The sequence below is a fragment of the Gossypium hirsutum genome, chromosome D07, assembly GCF_007990345.1.
Source record: "Gossypium hirsutum isolate 1008001.06 chromosome D07, Gossypium_hirsutum_v2.1, whole genome shotgun sequence".
NCBI lineage: Eukaryota > Viridiplantae > Streptophyta > Magnoliopsida > Malvales > Malvaceae > Gossypium > Gossypium hirsutum.
Window position 1 is genome coordinate 28,867,586 of NC_053443.1, and position 17,702 is coordinate 28,885,287.

A 17,702-nucleotide genomic window follows, 5' to 3' on the forward strand; every position below is an offset into this window, starting at 1 on the left:
TAACTATATATAATATTTTTGAAAGATAACTTTTATTCCGATTTTAAACTTAATTCCACTATTTTAAATACTCCCTTCATGCTATTAAATTTGTTACATCTTGACTTTTATTGGTATAAATTTTCACTTCTTATCTTTAATATTTAGAGTAAATTACATCAACAACCACTCAACTTTGGAGTAGCTGACAAAACAGTCACATTGGTTTCATTTCAGTCACTCAACTTTAAAAAAATAACAAAACAGTCACTAATGTTATCAAAAAATGACAAATCAGTCACCCACTAACATTTTCCATTACAGACCTTACGAGATAGGTGACATGGCCAATTAACTAGCCACTTTGGATGGCCATAGTGGAAACCCACCCAATTTAAAAAAAATAAAAAAACCCTAATAACAGAAAAGAAGAAGAAGAAGAAGAAAAAGAAGAAGAAGAGACTGTAAAATCTCTCTCAAAGCGTCCAACGACCCCAATTCAACTAACCCTACAAACAAACCAACAACATCGACAAGTACTCCAGCCTCCACCACTTGCACCACCATTAAATTGGGTTAGTTTTTTCCCCAATATTCTTCTTCTTTTGTTGTGGATAAATTTCAAAGGCTAAACTTTGTTGCACAGAGAATTTTGTTCTTGAAATACTAAATCGCCAACAAAAAAAAAGTCTTCTCTGCCTAATTTTGGTCAATAACAGTACATAAGTAACCAGAACAAAAAATAAAGATTAAAGGACAATAAAAAGAATAAAGCTGGAGAAAGAGAGAAATATATGGGTTTTAGTATTTTACCAGTTTCTAAATCCTAATTTTGGTTTCAATTTCTTTTTATTGTCTTCTCATTTCTTTTCTACCTAACAAGTTTGACAAAGTGATTAGACAGAGGAAACAAACAAGATGAAAAAGAAAAACACTCAACACAAATAAGAAGAAAAAAGGAGCTTTCAGATCTGGGTTCTCCCCTTCCATCTTTTACTTCCCCACTATTTTTTTTTCGCTTTTGTTCTAGTCAAATTCTGATTCTTTCCTTGCTTTTGCAATTGTTTCATATTAAAAATTTGGCGGGGTCTGATTCTAATATCCATCTAATAAAAAGAGGATAGATAGGTATGCTAAGGAATAGGTCCGAAGTAGTGACCAACAATCAAACTTTAATGGCTGATCACAGCTCTCAAGCATCCCCTGCCCATAATTGCACTAAACCAATCTTATCTTTCTTCGATTCTCCACGATTTAAAGCTTTCACTTCAAAAGCCTTTCTCGACACTGAATCTCTCAAGAGCCTTACTTTAATCCTTGACAACAAACCCTTATTTCCTTTTGATAACCCCTTTGCCTTGGACAGAAACCATCCCAAATCCCTTTTTTTCTCCCATTCTTCTTCTTCTTCTTCTTCTCCTCCTCCTCCTCCCCCTCCTCCTCCTCTTCTTTTTCTCTTCTTATTCTATTACATAAACCCTAAATTGGTGCTAAAGGGGCTATTTAAATTGGTGCTAACCGACCAGCTGGACGGTTAATGACACCAAACAAGCTGTCATCTGTCATGTCACTTTGTTGTTTCATATGTAACGGAAAACGGTAAAAAGGATTGTTTTGTTATTTTGCTAAAGTTGAATGACTCAAATGAAACAAATGTGACTGTTTTGTCAGTTATCTTAAAGTTGAGTGACTGTTGATGGAATTTACCCTAAAATTTATTAAAATATATATTTAAAAACTTTAGCTAAAGTAATTTATAAATATATATTTTAAAATATTTTAATTAATTAAAATATTTAAAATAATTGAGATCAAAGTTTAAACAGTTTAAAATTAAAAATATCAATCGTTACAATTTTACTAGGACAGACAGAATATAAGACATTTACTTTTATATCATAAAAAGTAAAATTTATTATAAATTAAATAAAGATAGAATTTGATTAGGGTATTCCTGATTTTTTGTCCAAATACCTTCATGTACATTGGTTTTCTGTTTTCTTTTTATTATTACTCTTTTGCTAAGGTCTTCTTTGTACGGTCGGTGCGTTTACTTACAGTTAATATAAAAATAACGGTAACGATAAAATTAAATATTATAATGTGAAAAAAATTAAACATACCACACTAAAAATAAACACCTATCCAAAGAGACACTAAGTCCTAATATAAATTAAATCCACATATAGTGGCGTGGGTTAATGAGCAGGTGCTAACTAGACCCGAATCCAATGATTTAAAACTTCTTTTTCTTTTTTTTTCATTCTTTTCGTTTCTTTTTTATAAGGGGTAAAGGGTAATTTTCATCCAGGGATAAAATTCAGGATTGTGCTGTTACTACAGTTGTGTTTCAATCAACTTTAATTCTTTTTTTTTTAATGTTTTTCTCATGCTTTCTTCCAATACGTATATTTTGGTTCGGTAAACTCAATTCTCGTAAGGAAATTCAAGATTTTCTAGGTGACTAATACATTATTTGATATTGAGTTTGAATTTTTTTGTAATTTGATATATATTTTTATATATGATATTTATATTTGACAAAAATTATATATTTTGATATCTAAAAATATCGATATTAACTTTTTAATATTCAGTTCGAATTTTATGATTGATTTGACCAAAATTTATAATTAAATAATGTTGATGGTAATTTGGATAAGGTGGAGAAGCTAGTGGAGATATATGGTTTATCTTGTTTAGTACAATGCGAAGAACCATCGAATAAGATAACTGGAGATGATAAGTAGAATAAAGTAAAGAGGGGTGAGAAAAAAGACTAATGGATCAATCCCATGCCGTCGTTTGTTCAGGGCCTTATATACATTTAGTCTCTTATTCCTAAGTGCCATGTGTTAAGCTATCATTGATATATGAGAGCCAATTGACCAAATGATTTGATGGTATAAGTCAAGGCTAGGTGATGCTATGATGTGCTTTGTGTCACTTTGGATAAGGTGGAGAAGCTAGTGGAGATATATGGTTTATCTTGTTTAGTACAACGCGAAGAACCATCGAATAAGATAACTGGAGATGATAAGTAGAGGAAAGTAAAGAGGGGTGAGAAAAAAGACTAATGGATCAATCCCATGCCGTCGTTTGTTCAGGGCCTTATATACCTTTAGTCTCTTATTCCTAGGTGCCATGTGTTAAGCTATCATTGATATATGAGAGCCAATTGACCAAATGATTTGATGGTATAAGTCAAGGCTAGGTGATGCTATGATGTGCTTTGTCTCACTTTGGATGGGACATAATAATATGAGTTTGGTGTGATAGTTAATGACTGAGGCTTGCTCAGTTGTTTGCCTGGAGGGTCCTCACAAGTGATCCTCTCGAGGGGTTTGCTTGTACAATTCATGGACCTACTGCTCGGTTCGAACAATTGAGGTGTAACAAGTAATAATATTAGTAAGTTAATTTTCACATAATCAAACCTAAAACCTATTTTAAGATTTATAGGGATTAATCTTTTAAGAGTTTGTAACGGTCTCTTCTAATAATGTATCTTTAAATTTATTTTTTGGTCATTATCTTTAATGTTCAAACTTGAATTTTTTTTCTAATGGTACAATATTTCTTACCACATTACTAGATATTTGTTGGTAAAAGGTTTTTTTTTGTTTGAAAAAAAATCCTATAAGCATTCGAATTACGAATCCCAAGAATTGAAATTACCTTTCTCCAAAAATAAAAAAAATAAAAAAATTGCTCTTTGGCTACTGTATTCTTTGGATGAGCTCACTGATACCTTGGCGTGTTGTGTTTCTTGTAACCAAAATTTGTAAAGAGGGAAAAGAAATCGAGAATCGAATCTTGAAAGATTTGATTTTCTTTCACTATAATTTTAATTTTTTCTTATTTTGATTTTTATTGAATTCCAGTCTTCCAAAAACTTTGTTTTACTTGTGTTTCAAAATTTTATATTCAAATTTTCTTACCCAAAAATTTAAATTTGAATTTTTACTGGTCTTTTTTTGACCAATTTTCACTTGAAAGAAAGGAAAGCAATATGAATGCAAGTAGGAAATAGAAATAATAATAAAAGTAATAATAAAAATGATGATAACATGATAGATTCTGGTCTGGGCCAATTTTGATGTTTGCAAAATAACTTGGCCCAAACACTAAAATTTAAAAGAAATCAAGGAATATGCCCCCCCCCCAAAAAAAAAAAAACAAGTCAAATTTAATTACATCTATAGTTGGAACAATGTTATGTAAATTGGCTTAATTACATCAAGTACTAAAATTGTCTGCATCATGGAACAAGGTCGAAAATCACTCCAATAAAATCGGATTTTATTGGCAACAAAAAAGAAAAAAGTGTTTTGGGTGAGTGAGAGTCACGTGGATTTCAATTATTTTGCTAAGCTTTCCAAATTAGAATACTAATAATTTTATAAATAGTTAGAGTCAAATTGACAGAAAGTATAAAAGTTAAAGAATTAAAATTGTTATTATACCAACTAAAAAATATTACTGTTAGTCACTTAATGTTGGGTGAAAAAAGAAAAACAATTTCGAAAATGTTAGCGATCAAACTGTAATTCTTTTTTTAGTTAAGTGATCAAAATGAAAACTTACTCATAAATAAGTGACTAATGATGTAGTTTACCCTTATTTTTTAAGGACAAAATCCTTGCCTTCAGCAAAGAAATTCAAGTGGACTTAACTTCAAATTTAGTATCTAGCTTTGGTTCATACACCTATAGGGACTTGATTTCCAATCATTATAAATAAGGTCCCTTGAGTCCATGATTTTTCACACTTCACAGAGCAGCAAATGCATATCCTTTTAGACAAGATCTTCCTCTCCTTGTTGCATTTTTTTTTTAATTTACATGTCTGATCGCTCTAATTTCTTTATACAACTAATTCTTCACTATGGACAATGCTCGGCTCATAATGTAATTTAATGGAAGAACCCGAATAGAGATTACACATACACTCTCATGTTTAGATTTGGAGCTTTGTATCAAGGTCACAATCAACTCTGCTATTCCCATCCGTCAAGAAGCCATGCATCAATTTTGTCACTTAACTATGAAGCTATATGTACACCTTGCATAACACTTTTGCAAAGCACCCATTAATTAAAATGGAATCACCCCTCCATATAACTATAGGATGATCAACGCACTTCGAAGCATCTGCACCTCAACATTGAAGGCTACATATGAATCAATGCGCCACTTGTCTAAGAAATCGCTCTCAAGCTTCTTTTTAACATAAAGGAGTGCAACATTACAGGAGTCTAGTAGTGCTACCTTGACAAAGTAGAGCACACCTTCTTCTAAGGAGGATCAAAGCACTAGACAATTAACGTCCATCAAGTTTCTATGAAATTTTGAGGCATTACTATCTTTCCAAATGCAAGTTATCTTCAATCAAGCCTTAAGGAAACTTTTATGTTGGTTTGGGGATTTTTACTAATCACGACAATTGAGATTCATTCAAGATTTTGTAACATCAACATAATGAAAGATGTCACATTTGACCTCTAAAACAACCAATTATGATAAATTAAGATTTTACGGTTGTAGTAACATTCTAAAAATTTTGATATGATATTTAGCACTATTTCAATTTTTTATAAAAATAATTCAAAAATTTTGATTAATTATAAAAATTATCCACTTTTTGTTTATTATGTACGTAAACGACCTGAAATGAGTAGTGAAAGTTGGTGGAATTATTGGCTGTTAGGATTAAAAATAAATTTTTTAGGTGGAGCCAATTTATTTGATGTCACTTGTATAAATACCTGTCTAATACCAATATTTTTGAATAATTCGAGGGCCAAAAATAAATAATAGTGGCGGAACCATAGAGAATAGTGCCACCACTTTAACATGTTATATTTTTTTTTAGTATTTTATTTGGTGGAGCCATAGAGAATGATGCCACCATCTTTAGTTTTTTTTTAGTTTTTAATTTAAAACTAAAATTATTATTTGTTTTGGTGGAGCCATTCTCTTTGGCTTGACCAAATGACTATATATAACTCCAATGGGAGTTTAATCTAAGGTGATTTTTTTTTAAAATTTTATTAAGTCAGAGGATGAAGGGGAGGAAGATTAGGACTGATTTTTATGTTTTTGTGTTTCTATTTATTTAGAAAATTTTATAATTTGAAGGTATGTTTTATTTAATGATAATCCGATAGAGCTTCGACACTCGCATATTTAATGGTCATTTTCGACGACAATTTCAAGTAAATATAGGGGTCTCAGTTGCTAGTGATTTATTCGATAAAGGGTTCAAATTGGTTATGCAACCAACGGGTAGATTATTTGGGATTCTCTGGGTAATCGGGATGATTGAAAGTCCATTGAACTCCCAAATTGAACCGCACGAGTGAGATCATCAATATTAAGAGCGTCCGAGCTGCAAAATATTAGCACTGAAAAACTTACTCGGTCGACTTGCTCGTGTTGCGGTTAAACATGGTATTTTTCAATTTGTAAGACACAATGCTATCAGTCTAAAATAAATTGTTTAATTATGTTTTATTAGTATTGAGAAAGTTGCTTGTGTTGTCGTTAAAATTGGCCGTTTATGTTGTTAATTATGTAGGAAAATGTAAATCATGTACTAAAGTAAGTTATGTGAAATTATTTTGGAAGGTAGCTAATGTAAAATTATATTTTGTAAAATACAATTTGTGAATTATGTAAATTAATAGTTATTTGAAATGTTAGGAATGTAAAATAATTTTCATTTAAATTATTTACGCAATGTGAATTAATCATTTGATAAGGGGCGTAACTAAAAAAATAAAAATGTAAGGGGTGAAACAAAAAAGGATAAAAAAAGAAAAGCAAGTTTGGAAAAAATGAGAAAAAAAGAAAGTAGGACAGGGAGTTAGCTGAAAAAAAGAATGAGATAGAGTATTTACGCATAAAATAAACAATATTAGGACTTTTTAAAAAAATAATAACAGAGAGGACAAAAATAAATATAAAAAATTGATTAATCGGTCACATCACGTCAACCGCATCAACGGAATCAGTGACGTAACTGGTCTGGAGGCTTGGCTTGCTTTTAACATTTAAAAAAAATAGTTACCTGAGTTGAGGCTTCCTTCCTCCACGACTGCTTCTTTTAAAGAAAAAGGGATTTGTGTTTGTTTTAGTTGGTGTTATTTAAAATTTGAAGTTAATAAATAGGATTAAGGTATGTAAATATATTTTGATATGCATGTACTATATTAAAAGTAGTTATTGTAATGTAATGTTTAATTTATGAAGGGGTAGTTTAATTTTTTAAAAGTTATGCATATATTAGAATGTCTTCTCGAGTAAATGCGGACTACACTTTATTGAAGGTTAATGAAACAATAAAATTATTAAATCACAAATTATTTATTTGCATGTTATATATGATATTTATTTACAAAGTGTGGTATGTTTATTAAAAGCTTAGTTAAAAAATAAATAGATTTTTTATTTAATGTCTAAATTAGTTATGTTAGGTAAAAATTAGTTTAGCTACGATTTTAGTTACTCTGATTATCCAAAAGATAGTTAGGTAAAAACCAATAATGTTTTAACACTTCATTACTCAATTTATTATCATTATCTTACTACTTATTTCGTATTAAAATGATGATAATTATGCTTACAATTTTGGATTGAATTTTGGATTCAACATTTAAGAATTTTGATTGAGTGTTTTATATGTAATTTATTATAATAATTAAGTAGTAAAAATGATTTTGGAATAAATTATAATAATTGAGTAGTCAGCGGAAGTACTTCTTAAGAAATGGAAAGCGCCGAGGGCTTACTTGTGAATTAACCATTTGCTCAACTATTTATAAACATTTTCTTTCCAAAAATGCTATTTTTGGCGTGAATTGGAAAAAGGAATTTCTTTTCTTCGGTTTAATTTATTTAGAAAACCAAAAATAAATTATATTTATTTGTTAAAATTTTGGGACGGAATTTAGTATTCAAATTGAGATATTAACTTTTTAGTTTTCCATAAAATTTAATTTTATAGATATTTGATTATCATTTTTTAATAAAAATTTTACCATATAGGATGAGTACTGGGTATTGAGGTCGCGGATCCATTTTTCCTAGTATCATGCGGATGAGCGGGTCATGCCTTACTTACAGTTGGCGGGATTTAAAGACGTGGCATTGGTCTGGAAGTTCGACCTGAGGGTGGACCTAATATCTGTTTTGGTTGAGCGGTGGCGCTCAAAGACCCGCACTTTTCATATGTCATGCGAGGAGTGCACGATCATATTGGAGGACGTCACTATACAACGTGGGCTACAAGTTGATGGTGACATGGGGACAGGGCGAAGCAATATGTTGGAACATTCGGTGGTATGTAACAACTTGCTTGAACAATCCCTTGGTGATGGGGAACATAACTTCACGACGTTGACATTTTCATGGTTGAGAGCAAATTTCAAGGACTTATCAAGCACTACCACTGAAAACGAGTTTAGGTGCGCTACTCGAGTCTATATTTTGTAGTTAATAGGGGGTACTTATGTCGAATGCAACGTCTAATAGGGTTCACTTAATGTACTTGCTTCTATTTGAGGATTTCAATCGTGCCAGTACTTACAACTGGGGATTAACAGTGTTGGCGACATTGTACCAAGAGCTTTTTCAGGACACAAATCATGGGGAACATAACATGATTGGTTCTTTGCTACTGCTGCAGTCTTGGACGCTGTATAGGATGTCGTTTTTGGCGTCTGTTAGGCACCAGCTTTATAGGTGGCCACTTGTAAATAGGTAAAAAAAGTTATACTTAACATTTAATGACTCATAAGTGTGGATAATATTTTATAGTTTATGGCTAACGTGTTTCTTTTAGTTTCAGATGGGTCACGTCTCCGGGTATTGGCGCGAGTAAGACACTAATAGTGTACCGACAAATGATAAAGGCATCCGTCGGAGACAAAGTAATATATATAATTTTAATTGAGTAACATTGATTTAACTTATTTAATTGTAGCATGTTACTTGACTCGTTTAACTAACTCATTCTATTATTTTGTGTAGCTCTTGTGGATGTCGTATTCCGCACTGAACGTTGCAACCCTTATTCCACAGTGGGTTCATGCTAAATCAAATTTGTGGTGTATTAATACGTCAGTTTTAAACTTTTCAATTGTTGAGTGGTACAACGTCGATCAGGTTATCAGACAATTTGGATACAAACAATTTTTTTCCGGACGTTCCACAACGATTTGATGATGTCTACGGTAAGACTAAGAGGGGAAAAGACAGAGTGGATTGGGCCGTGGAACATCAACTATATATAGCACTATGGAATGCCCGGTTTGAGAGGCAGCCTTAAAAGCAATCCTGTATGTTTGACTTTAGTCCCTTGGAGGAATACATATATTGTGACATGGCGTAAGGGCACCTTTTTTTATATGGTGTGCAAATTATGGCAGTATCAAATCAGGGGTACAGACAAGGGTCTCAATTAGTGGCGAAGCCTAACCCGGAGGACCAACCTCTGAACACACACACTTCACTAGACCAATGGGTTGACGCTTTTGGGGAGGGGTCCTAGAGCAATGCATATCACCTGGAGATAGGCGGTTGCAGTTCAACTTACCTGCAACCACAATCACCAATAATATTTGATATGTTTGGATCAACACCTATCGGTGATACTATGTACTCCACCCCGCCTCCGACCATATTCGATTCAGTGCCAGATCTTCATGATGTGTTCAATACACCCTGAATGATGATACCACTCCCGGTTTATTCTAATTTTGATACCTATAAATTTTAAGTGTTATTTGATATTTGTTTAATTGATTTATAATTCCACAACTTCTTGATTTTTTTGTATAACTTATAATATCATTTTAAAGTATTAAAAGTTGTATATGTGTTTATAATTAATTAAAAATATAAGTTAATTTTAAATAAAAACTTAACACTAAAGACTTTAGCTAAAATTAAACACTAATAGTTTTGAATTAAACGTAAAGAAAATAATTTCATTTTCAAAGTATCAAGCACGATTACAATTTTCATTTCCATAATACCAAAAAAAAATAAATTAGGTACATCATTTAATTTCCTCTAGACTGTGCAAATTGGCCAGTATGGGCGTTTCAATGTGGACACTTGCTCTGATTTTGGCTGACTATTTTGTATATGGTGCAATGCTTTGGTTCGAGCTGTTCTTTGACATCCATGTCACCTTGAATCCTTGTTGTCTCCATTTGACCTTTGAGTTTCCTATGTAGTGACTTGTCTGAAACCATCTCGAACGTAGGCGGAGGCACTTCCCATGTTGATACATCCCATAATACGGGAAACTCGTTACCCTAAATATGTAATGTGTGTTGAAACGTGTACACATCGTCTATATATTGTTCGACATTCACATTGAATGTTGCACATGCCGCAACCACATGCGCACACGAGTACCGAAGTGTCTAGAACCTGTAGCACTCGCAATGCTTGTTTCAGAGATCAAATCAGTAGGACCTTGGTCGGATCCTTGCAGGTCGACTGATACACTTTGTCACCTAGAAAGTTTCTAAGTTCCAAGAATATAGTTTTGCATTCATCGACCTCGACTTCCAAGTATTGTCTTCCATGGCATTCTTGACATCTTCAATGAACATGTGTCCAACTTTCATCAGTTTTGCTTCTCTCTACCCCATTTTTTACATCAAGTTTTTCAGCCTATAAAACATAGCTAAGAAACTGATGAAATTGGCAACTGATGCATACGATTCAAGACGAAATTATCGGCCTTAATGAGGTTGGTCATCATATGACCATATTGGTACCGATCATCAAAATATTGAGCCCATTGCCACCACTCCAACTACCCAACCACTATCTGAGAGAAGGATTAGACCCCACCAATCAATATCCAACCTTGCCAGCTTATGCCTGAATTAGTGTGGTTCCAACTTGTACCATATGTATGTATTCCGATAAAATTGGTCACCATTCCTTTTAGTAAAATGAATTCAAAATATTTACAAGTACACTTTTACATATGATATTTTTACACATGTTCATGATTTGTTAGCGTCAGTCTTTGTTCTTGTACTCTATGTGGAAGTTGACAGTGATGTGGCAAATGCAGTAGACAGACCTCCATGAAACCTCGAAACGCTGAGTCGAAGTAAGAAGACCCTTGGATCTATTAAAGACAATGCAAATGTTGTCTTGCCTGACAACATGCCTCCGCAAGTTCCTAAGGAAAAATTCCCATGATTCGGAGTTCTCTGACTTCATGATGGTGAAGGGGATTGGTAGTAAATTTAGGTTACCGTCTTATGGAACCGTAATTAGTAGTATCTATGTGTATTTTCTATAAAGCCACATTCCATCAACTTGAACTAGTGGTTTGCAGTGGGAGAAGACCCTAACACATGGATCAAACATCCAGAAAATCGGTGAAAAAATCTTCTCCCCGGTTCAAGATCCCCATTTGGGCCTCTATAAGGCAACGTCTACAAGTCTAGAACAGTTCTTGGCACGTACTCCAGCATCATTGGAATCCACCGCTGAAGTTCATTGTATGACTCATCCCAGTCACCGTACAACCACGCTATGACCATTTGTTTCGCCTACCATGCTTTCCTGTACGACACTCTATACTGGAACCGGGCTTGTGTTGAACTAGCTTTATTTGATAAATTATTTTGGTATAACAAACAAAAACATCTTTAAATAAAAAGAATTTTTTGAAAAAAGAATTCAACGCATGAATAATACTTCAAACCTTTCAAACATCTTAGAAAATTCTTTAAACACTTACAATAATTTTGCAAAAGTTCTAAAAATGGATTTAAACTCTTCAACTTAATTAAAATGATTTCTAATAAGTTTTAAAGCTGCTCCCTACAAGAAGTATCGATGTTTTTCAAAATGTATCGATACCTTAATTTTTATCGATACTAAATCTGCTATTTGTTTTGAATAAAAATTTAAACACAAACAAAAAGTATCGATACCTTTAAAACCATATCAATACCTACTGATTTTTATCAATACCAAAAATTTATATCGATACCAATTTTGCATTATATCTTTCATGAACTTTCAAAAATGTCAAAAAGTATCGATACCCATAAAATTATATCGATAAGTCATTGTTTGGTATTATTGGAAACCAATTTTAATGGTCATTGAATCAAACATTAAATGCTACTAGTATCAATATTTGTACAAAAAATATCGATGCTTTTGGTTGCAGGTGAATTTAATGGTATGGTATTTCCTTCCCAACAACTTTATTTATTCTCCTAACAACCACAACAGTTGGAAATGAATTATATAGTATAAATACCAGCTTCTGATGGCCTTACAACAACAAGAGAGATAATAAAGTCGAAAAATCATTCAATTCAACCTTAGTATTCAATTATTTCATACTTTTGTTGTATACACTTGTGAGCTTTCACTGTTATTCTTTAACTCAAGTGTACTCTTACCTATTTGTGCTCAATTGACAAATATTCTGATCTTGTAAGGATTTTTCTTAGTTTGCTCTTTGTATTTACTCTTTGAGAGTATTAGTGTCCTAAGATTTGGGTAGAAATATTAAGGGAGTTGTAAAGTTAAACCTTGTCCTCAAAGGTTGAACAAATTAGTGAATTTGAGAAAATCCTTAGTTGTGGAAAGCTAAGGTAGCGGAGTAGGCAATTGGGGCCGAACCACTTTAAATTGTTGTGTTCATTGTTGTATATTTTCTTCTAGCTTTCTTAATTTAAAACAAACCAATTCGCCCCCTTTGGAAATTTCAGTTTGATCAATCAAGCTAACAACTTGCATGTTCGCAATCAAGACCGACACATTAATGGTTGGGATATCTTTCATCAGTGGCTTGATGCAGTTGCGGATACTTTTGGCATCATACGTACGATAGTGCACGTATGACATTACATCATGTCGCCTTTCTAATTTTCGTATTTATCATTGTTGAGTCTTTTGTATAAATGTAGCTCGAGCCTGTCAGCCGCACCCTTCGTCAACCCTCCAACATTCCCCAACATAATGCCCGTGTATACTTTGCGACCTTGTAATCAATCGACACCTTCATGTTGTACTTTTTGATGGCAAACATGTAGTCTGCCTTGTTCTCGAACCGTTTCCCAATGAATAACTCTTCCAATTGCAAATTTGACACCAATTTGTGACCAGGAACTATATCAGTGTACTCGAGGAATTCGGGTGCATGAGTTGTATTTGGATCTATGCTTAATATATGGGCCATAGGGTCATTCCGTAAAATAATGCCACGACTCGGCTTCTCAAAAGAAGGGGCATGAACATTTTCAACCTCCTCTGAGCCTTCATCATCGATATCGTCTGGAACTTTATCAAGATCGAGGTCACTAAAATCTTCAATGTTGTGATCAGAATCTTCATCTATATCAGACCCTTCTTTGACGTCTGCATCGGTGCCTATCACCTCTGACTGTATTTGTAGACGGGGATCCGGGATAGGGTTGTTATACGAACTACCACCATAATTTGGATTTTCAGGCATTTGTGATGTCCCTCTACAGTCTGACTGATTTTCCATCTGACATTAAGATGAAAGTCAAATTTGCGATGTTGACTTATTGGACTAACATTCTCAACAGGCTCTAAATCGACTAATTCAATGAATAACTCAACTGGTTGGGGTTCTCATTCCCATTCGACCACCATATTTCCATCATAGTGCCCAAGTTATCATCATCTAATAGTTGCATCTCCTTAAATTTCAATGGATTTATAGAGATTAGAAACTTGTAAAATAATTTGGACATCGCCTTTCCACAACATATAACTATTTTTGCGCTGATCTTTCTTTTCATTTCTTCTAGCTTCACAGTTTTATTGAATTGCAACCCTACTCTCTGTTAACCTTGAAATACGCAACCATATCACCTTCTACAATTTTGCTATAAAAATGAATGTACACAAAAAACACCGATTTATTCATCTTCAACACAATTTCTAAGCTCTCCTACTAAACACAACAATTTCTCTTTTTTCTTCTTTTCTAGTTCAAGTGTTACAAGAATGTCTAGAAAAATTCGTATATGTAGCATCACGAAGGTGGTTATGCCAAAGAGAATGACTCCACCGAAATAAAAATTCATTTTTATGGTGGTCATGCAATCTCAATGGCACCATCAAAGTGGTCACACCAAAGAGAATGGCTCCACCAAAATAAAAAAATAATTTTTGTTATTAATTTTTTTTAAAAAAATTGTACAAAAAAACCATGGCATATTAAATGTGGTGGTGCCATTCTCTATGGCTACACCAAATAAATAATAATTTAGTTTTAAATTAAAATAAAAAGAAAAACTAAAACAAAAAGTCTGAAGGTGGATACTAATTTTAGTTTGAAACTAAAATAAAAGTCTGACATATTAAAATGGTGGCGCCATTCGCTATGCTTCCACCACTATTATTTATTTTTGGCCTCCAAGATATTCAAAAATATTGGTATTAGACTAGTATTTATACAAGTAGCGCCAAATAGATTGGCTCCACCCAAAATATTGATTTTTTTAATCATAGTAGCCAATGATTAGCTGACGTGGCAAGTGGGTGGCACCAATTTCTTTGGCTCCACCAAATTTCACTATTCATTTAAGGTCATTTACGTACATAATAAAAAAAGTGGGTTATTTTGTAATTAATCAAATTTTCATGTTATTTTTATATAAAGCTCACTATTTCGGGATCGAACATAGTAAAATTTCGAGAAAGTTTGGGAATTGATTCAAATGAAGAATTTTTATGAAAGTAAAATTGATATTGGAAATGAAAATAAAAAAAATTTTGGATGTGAAATGTGGAAATGACTAAATTTTAAATTCTAAAAGTTGAGGGACTTAAATGCAATTTAAGCAAAATGAGAAATTAAGTTATCATGATTATTTGACATGAGAAAAATATGAAATATGTATTGGCATGATGAAAATCACTTTTGGATCAAATTGGAAAAGAGTTGAAAGTACAAAGATTAAATTGTAAATTTCCAATTTTTCTGAGAAAAAAGGTAAAAATGTAATTTCCACTATACAAGGATTATCAATAAGATTTAAATATGATCTATTAGAAATGAGTTGATAATATCTATTTGATGTGGAAAAATTATGCAAATAGACAAAAAGGGACAATGGTAATTTTTCTTGTCTGATGTGGAGAATTTGTACATAGATAATTGATATATGGAATGAGTTTGGACCATTTGGTGTGAATGAAATGGTGATTAAATTGTGGACCACAAATTTGAATTGGTCTTTGAATAAGTTTGACTTGATCTTATTTGGTATTATAAAAGAAGGAAAAGGCTAAAATTAGCATTCTCTTCTTCTTCTAGCTGTCCCTCCTACTTTTTGTATGAGTTTTTGCTCTTTTTCATTATTTTGGTCTTTCTCTTAAAAATTATTAAGATCTCAATCCCAAACCTTGAGTTCTTGCTAAAATCAACTACATTACTCATCTCTAAGCTTGAATCCACCTTTAGTCTCTCCGTTTTAGTTAGGGTTTCATAGGTTCTTTATAGAGAAAATTGAAGCTAAAGAGACAAAGTTCAATAAGTCTAGTAATGTGTTCCACCTCTCTTAGCTTGATATTTTTGATTTCTTTAGAAGCTTTAAAGTTTACAAGTTATTTTAGTTATTTTTGTGTTGAGGAAATGATGGATATGGAATTTCAGCTAGTGTAGATGATTTAGTGAATGAAGTTTGGTTTTGAGTATAAATGCATCCAAGAGATAGTACTTGATACTACCTTGGTACTCTTACTTTCCTATACTATTTAGAAATTGGTGGAATTGTTATAATATGAGACTAATCATGCAATGAATATATGTAAGTCTCATGCTCAAAAGTGTTGAAATAAGTAATTGATAAATTGGGGTATTGAAAAAAATGTTGAAGAAAGAATTTGAGATAATTATTTTATTATTATTAGGTACTGATTCGAAATAAAGTAAAATTAGAAGTTTTATAAGTTTAGGGATTAATTTGAAAATGAGAAAAATTAAGGAGGTTTAATGGGATTAATTGCAAAAAAAAAAGAGTTTTAATGGAATTAGAATGTTTGGAGAATGTTTTTCAACCAATCAAAACTCTTACACCATGTTTGGTTCGCTGTAATGGAATAGAGTTGCAATTAGTAATTGAATTGTTTGGTTGAATGGAATAGAATACAACTGTAATAGTATAGTCATTTTTGTTTGAATGGAATGATGTTATAGAATAAAAAAGAAGCTGAAATGACTAGAGTACCCTTAGCAGAATTTTTTTAGGTAGATAATTATTGTTATTAAATTTTAATAGGATTATTAAATGTAAATTAATAATAATAAATAATTTAATCATATTTTAATATAATAATTATTAAATATAATTTAATAAAAATAATGATATATAATTTAATAATATCTTAATATAATTATTATTAAATATGAATAATAAAAATTATAAATAATCTCTTGAGATCATAGTTGCCAAATACAATATTGATCCAAAAAGATAATTTTCATTTTTATATATACGAAGTATCACTCTATACACAAAACCAAAAGCAAACTGTTTATTTCTTAATTTCCACCCACTTACACAACTCTAAAAATATTCCCAAAATAAAAAAAAAAAAAAGGGATTTGTGCTGCCATTGATTTCTTCATATCACTTTCCATCTCGGGATGCCTTTTGGTCTCACCAATTTACCACTTATGAGCACAACATGATTGAAGTATTGCAGTAATGTTACGCTTGGTAGCCTTTGAATAGCTATGCATTCTCAAAAAGTAGTAAATATAAAAAATTTATCATAAATACAATAATGTACAATTCTTGTGAATCAAGAAAAGAACATTTTAGAACAAACTAGTATTTACCTTGGCCCATCCATAAAGATTCATGACCTTCAACTCAAAATCCTCAAGACATGATATTTTCTTGGGTTGGCCATACACAGTTGCGGAGGTGAGAAAACCATCTGCTTAGTAAAGAAAACACGTGAATATGTATAACACCAAAGTAAAAGAAGAATAAGGACGCAATCACATTTCTAGTGGTGTTCATGGTTACTAACACCTAAAACTTTTGGTGGAATTGAAGTAGTCAAGCAAAACTATTGTTTTTTTGGATAAAAGCATTGACATGTAAAACTCTTGATTGATTCTTGGCACTCAAACAATCCTCACATTTAGACATATCATAGAGATAAAAAACGGTCGTATTTGAGACTCAAACAAGTAGAAACAAATCAATAAGGAATATAACAATTATACTAATTTAACATCTCTTAGATGTTGAAATCAATTGAAACCATAAATATACCCATAACAAAGGAAAACAAAGAGTTTATAAAGACCATTCTTATAGCCTTTTTTTTTGCCAATTATATTGTTGGCCCCCCCCCCCCCCCCCCCCATGATCATCATACAGATTCATAGTGCCCAATCAAATTATTGTCAAAATACTGAAAAAGAGGGTTACCAAGACTACTTCCCAATAGTCTCTAAGGCCAGCAAAAATATATGACAACCATCAATAAACCTGAGACCAATTTGTTATAGGTGAAATCCAATTCAAACATAGTCAAAATTAACATTTATTTTAAGTTATTTGCAAGCATTAATCCCAAAATGAAACTGGTAAAGCTAACACTAAATTAATGGGACCCATTGTGATTGCCAAACAATCTCAAAACCAAAAAAAAGTTCAATATATGATTCAATCG

The 17,702-nt window shown here is 32.1% G+C and overlaps 1 protein-coding gene across 1 annotated transcript; it reads left to right on the forward strand.

The window, feature by feature from the left end:
* Positions 1-8,090: 8,090 nt before the first annotated feature.
* On the forward strand, positions 8,091-11,553 carry LOC107956152 (protein MAINTENANCE OF MERISTEMS-like). Its single transcript, XM_016891886.1, has 5 exons — positions 8,091-8,446; positions 8,562-8,741; positions 8,830-8,911; positions 9,012-9,146; positions 11,350-11,553. Exons 1-5 carry the CDS (start codon positions 8,091-8,093, stop codon positions 11,551-11,553), a joined length of 957 nt encoding a protein of 318 aa, XP_016747375.1.
* Positions 11,554-17,702: the final 6,149 nt, after the last annotated feature.